Genomic DNA, 3,655 nt, shown 5'->3' on the forward strand with positions numbered 1-3,655 from the left:
TTGGAACTTCCGGGATTTGGTAGCTGCTGCTACACGGGTGGAACAAGATAACTTAGTCTATCACCAAAGCAAAGAGGCAACTGGTCGAGTCTCTGTCTCTGGTAGACCTAATGTCTCAGGTGGGCCACAACGGAGCGGTAGGAGAAACCGCAACCAGGGGCAAACGGTTGGGGAGATGGCAAGCGGTGGCAGTAGTTCATCAGGGAGTGACAGAAATGCTCCGTACGGGCCCAGGTGTCACCATTGTGGGTAGGTGGTCCATATTAGGAGGAATTATCCTAATCGGCCGCCGGCTCAACAAGCCCAAAGTGACGCTTCCTACAGTCAAGAAGGGCCACCACCGTACATGCCACCATATCAGCCACAACAGATGCTATACCCTCCTGTGCCGACTTATCAACCACCTCCGTTTACACAATTTCAGCCTCAAGCGCCGAGACTGGTACAACCACCTCCGCCGCAACAGTATAGGCCTCTGACCCAACGGCCAAATGTTGGTGACAGAGGGAAAGGAAAAGTACAGGGACAAGCTTATGCCCTGGCAGGAGGCAATTCTGGAGGTCAGACCAGCAACCCGGTGGTTGAGGGTACGATTCTAATCTCTCACTCTTTTGCTCACGTGTTGTTTGACATAAGTGCCACACACTCGTTTATATCAAGTTCTTTTGTTTGGGCTTTGAAATTGAAATCTGAGAATTTAGAAGTCCCGATGACTTTGAACTCTCCACTGGGATGTGTGGAGGTAATGAGTGTGCGTAGATCGTGTGAAATCACAATTGGGAGTGAGCGAATGAGAGCTGACTTGATTATCCTTCCGATGAGCTTGTTTGATGTGGTCCTCGGAATGGATTGGTTCTCGAAATACGGAGCAATTGTTGATTGTTACCGTAGGAGAGTGACTCTGATGACTAAGTCTGGAACAACGATTTCTTATCAGGCAGATTTGAATCTAGTCTTAGGAGAACGACTGTTGAAGTACAGTGTTGGGGGACGGAGGAATCTAGCATGTTTTTCTTCACTTCTTGCTTTGGAAAGTGAGCACGAGATAACTGGAGATAGTGCGGGAATCCTTGTAGTGGATGAATTTACGGATGTATTTCCTGATGAGCTACCTGGTTTACCGCCAGATCGGGAAATTGAATTCTGTATTGATTTAGTTCCGGGAACGGCACCTATTTCCATCCCTCCATACCGGATGGCTCCGGCAGAGATGAAAGAATTAAGAACACAACTTGAGGAGCTGGCAGAAAAATGGGTATATCCAGAATAGTACTTCCCCTTGGGGTGCACCGGTGCTATTTGTGAAGAAGCACGACGGATCTCTTCGGTTGTGTATTGACGGTCAACCGTCAATTGAATAGGGTAACTGTGAAGAACAAATACCCACTGCCAAGGATCGATGAATTATTCGATCAGTTGGGTGGATCACAGTTCTACTCTAAGATTGACTTGAGATCTGGGTACCATCAGCTGAAAATCAAGGAGGAAGACATTCTGAAAACTGCTTTCAGAACTCGATATGGACACTTCGAGTTCCTGGTAATGCCGTTTGGACTAACGAATGCCCCGGCTGCATTCATGGATCTAATGAACCGTGTTTTCCGGCCATACTTGGATCGGTTCATGATCGTCTTCATTGACGACATACTGGTTTACTCGAAGACCTGGGAAGAATATGAGTAGCACTTGAGAATTGTTCTTCAGACTCTTCGAGAACACCAGTTGTATGCTAAGAATGAGAAGTGTCACTTCTGGCTGACAGAAGTGAAGTTCCTTGGGCATGTGATTTCTGGACAGAGAATTTCTGTAGATCCTTCTAAGATCGAGACTGTGCTACAGTGGGAAAGACCGAAGAATGTTGCGGAGATTCACAGTTTTCTCGGACTTACAGGGTACTATCGGCGTTTCGTGAAAGACTTCTCGAGTATTGCTGCACCGATGACTCGGTTGACCAAAAAAGAAGTCAGATTCCAGTGGGACACTGAATGTGAAAATACTTTTTAGGAATTGAAGGTCAGACTGACAAGTGCACCAGTCTTGACTATTCCTGATAGTAAGGAACCATATGAGGTGTATTCTGACGCCTCGGGAAATGAGCTTGGATGTGCCTTAATGCAAGACGGATGCGTGGTAGCGTACGCATCTCGTCAATTAAGACCACATGAACGAAATTATCCCACTCATGATTTGGAACTGGCAGCGGTAATATTTGCTCTAAAGATATGGAGATGTTATCTCTATAGAGCAAAGTTTCAAGTCTTTTTTGACCATAAAAGTCTGAAGTACTTGTTTACTCAGAAAGACTTGAATCTCAGGCAAAGGAGATGGGTGGAGTATATGGAAGATTACGACTTCACTCTACAATATCATCCGGGAAAAGCTAATGTGGTGGCTGATGCCCTTAGTAGGAAGACGACAGGGACTTTGGCGTCATTAGCTTTGGAAGATTGGAAAATGACTGAAGTGGTGAGTGAGTATGATCTTCAGTTCTACGAAGATTATAACCAGGCTATGGTGTATAATCTGGTCTCTACACCGGATATTGTGTAACGGGTTAAGCAGAATCAATTACAGGATCCACACCTTCAAGGAATTTAGATTCGAATCCAGAATGGAGAGCAATTCGAGGATTGGAGAATCCGAGAGAATGAAGCCTTGTATTTCCGCAACCGCCTTGCTGTTCCTAAGATGGGTGAGGTAAAGAAGATGATTCTGCAAGAGGCACATAAATCGAGATATGCTATACATCCGGGAAGTACAAAGATGTACCAGGACCTGAAAAGACAGTACTGGTGGAGAGGCATGAAAAGAGACATTCGTGAGTATGTCTCTGAATGTGTGACTTACCTCCGGATTAAAGCTGAGCATCGGAAGCCAGCAGGAGAGTTACAACCTCTTCCTGTCCCTAGATGGAAATGGGAGCACATCACCATGGACTTTCTGATGGGGCTACCGAGAACTGAGCTGAAGTACGATGCCATCTGGGTGGTGGTGGATAGGTTGACGAAGTCTGCGCACTTCATACCGTTTCATGCAACGTATTCTCGGAAGATTCTGTCAGAATTGTATCTGGAGCACATCGTGAGATTACACGGAGTGCCACTGTCAATCACATCCGATCGTGATACCCGCTTCAATGCAAGGTATTTGAGGAGTTTCCAGGAAGCCATGAGAACATACTTGAATTTCAGCACAGCATTTCATCCTCAGACTGATGGGCAATCTGAAAGGGTAATTCAGATTCTGGAGGATATGCTTCGTGCTTGTATTCTGAAATTTGGTGAAAACTGGAAGAAATACCTGCACCTAGCTGAGTTTGCTTATAACAACAGCTATCAAGCCAGTATCAGAATGGCACCGTTTGAAGCTCTGTCTGGTCGTCCTTGTAGGTCACCTGTGTGTTGGTTGGAACCAGAGGATCGACTGAGCACTGGACCGGAAGTCATTCAAGAGAATAATGAAAAGATAGCTGTGATACGGAAACGAATGTTGACAGCTCAAAGTCGTCAGAAGAGTTATGCTGACAGAAGGCGTAGGCCTTTGGAATTCCAAGAGGGCGAGTTTGTCTTGCTGAAGGTTTCCCCACACAAGGGAGTTGTTCGGTTTGGTGTGAAAGGGAAACTTGCACCAAGGTATGTGGGACCATTCCCGATCG

General features: G+C 46.0%; 1 protein-coding gene across 1 annotated transcript in view; it reads left to right on the top strand.

Annotated features, from left to right (window-relative positions):
• Positions 1-346: 346 nt before the first annotated feature.
• LOC112090927 overlaps positions 347-3,655 on the top strand; it is a 7,140-nt gene continuing 3,831 nt past the window's right edge. The window contains exons 1-5 of the mRNA XM_024163342.1: positions 347-577; positions 743-1,255; positions 1,798-1,892; positions 2,316-2,404; positions 2,861-3,143. Coding sequence (XP_024019110.1) covers positions 347-577; positions 743-1,255; positions 1,798-1,892; positions 2,316-2,404; positions 2,861-3,143 — 1,211 coding nt within the window. The remainder of the gene's footprint in view (positions 578-742; positions 1,256-1,797; positions 1,893-2,315; positions 2,405-2,860; positions 3,144-3,655) is intronic.

The sequence above is a fragment of the Morus notabilis genome, unplaced genomic scaffold (genome assembly GCF_000414095.1).
Source record: "Morus notabilis unplaced genomic scaffold, ASM41409v2 Scaffold322, whole genome shotgun sequence".
Classification (NCBI taxonomy): domain Eukaryota; kingdom Viridiplantae; phylum Streptophyta; class Magnoliopsida; order Rosales; family Moraceae; genus Morus; species Morus notabilis.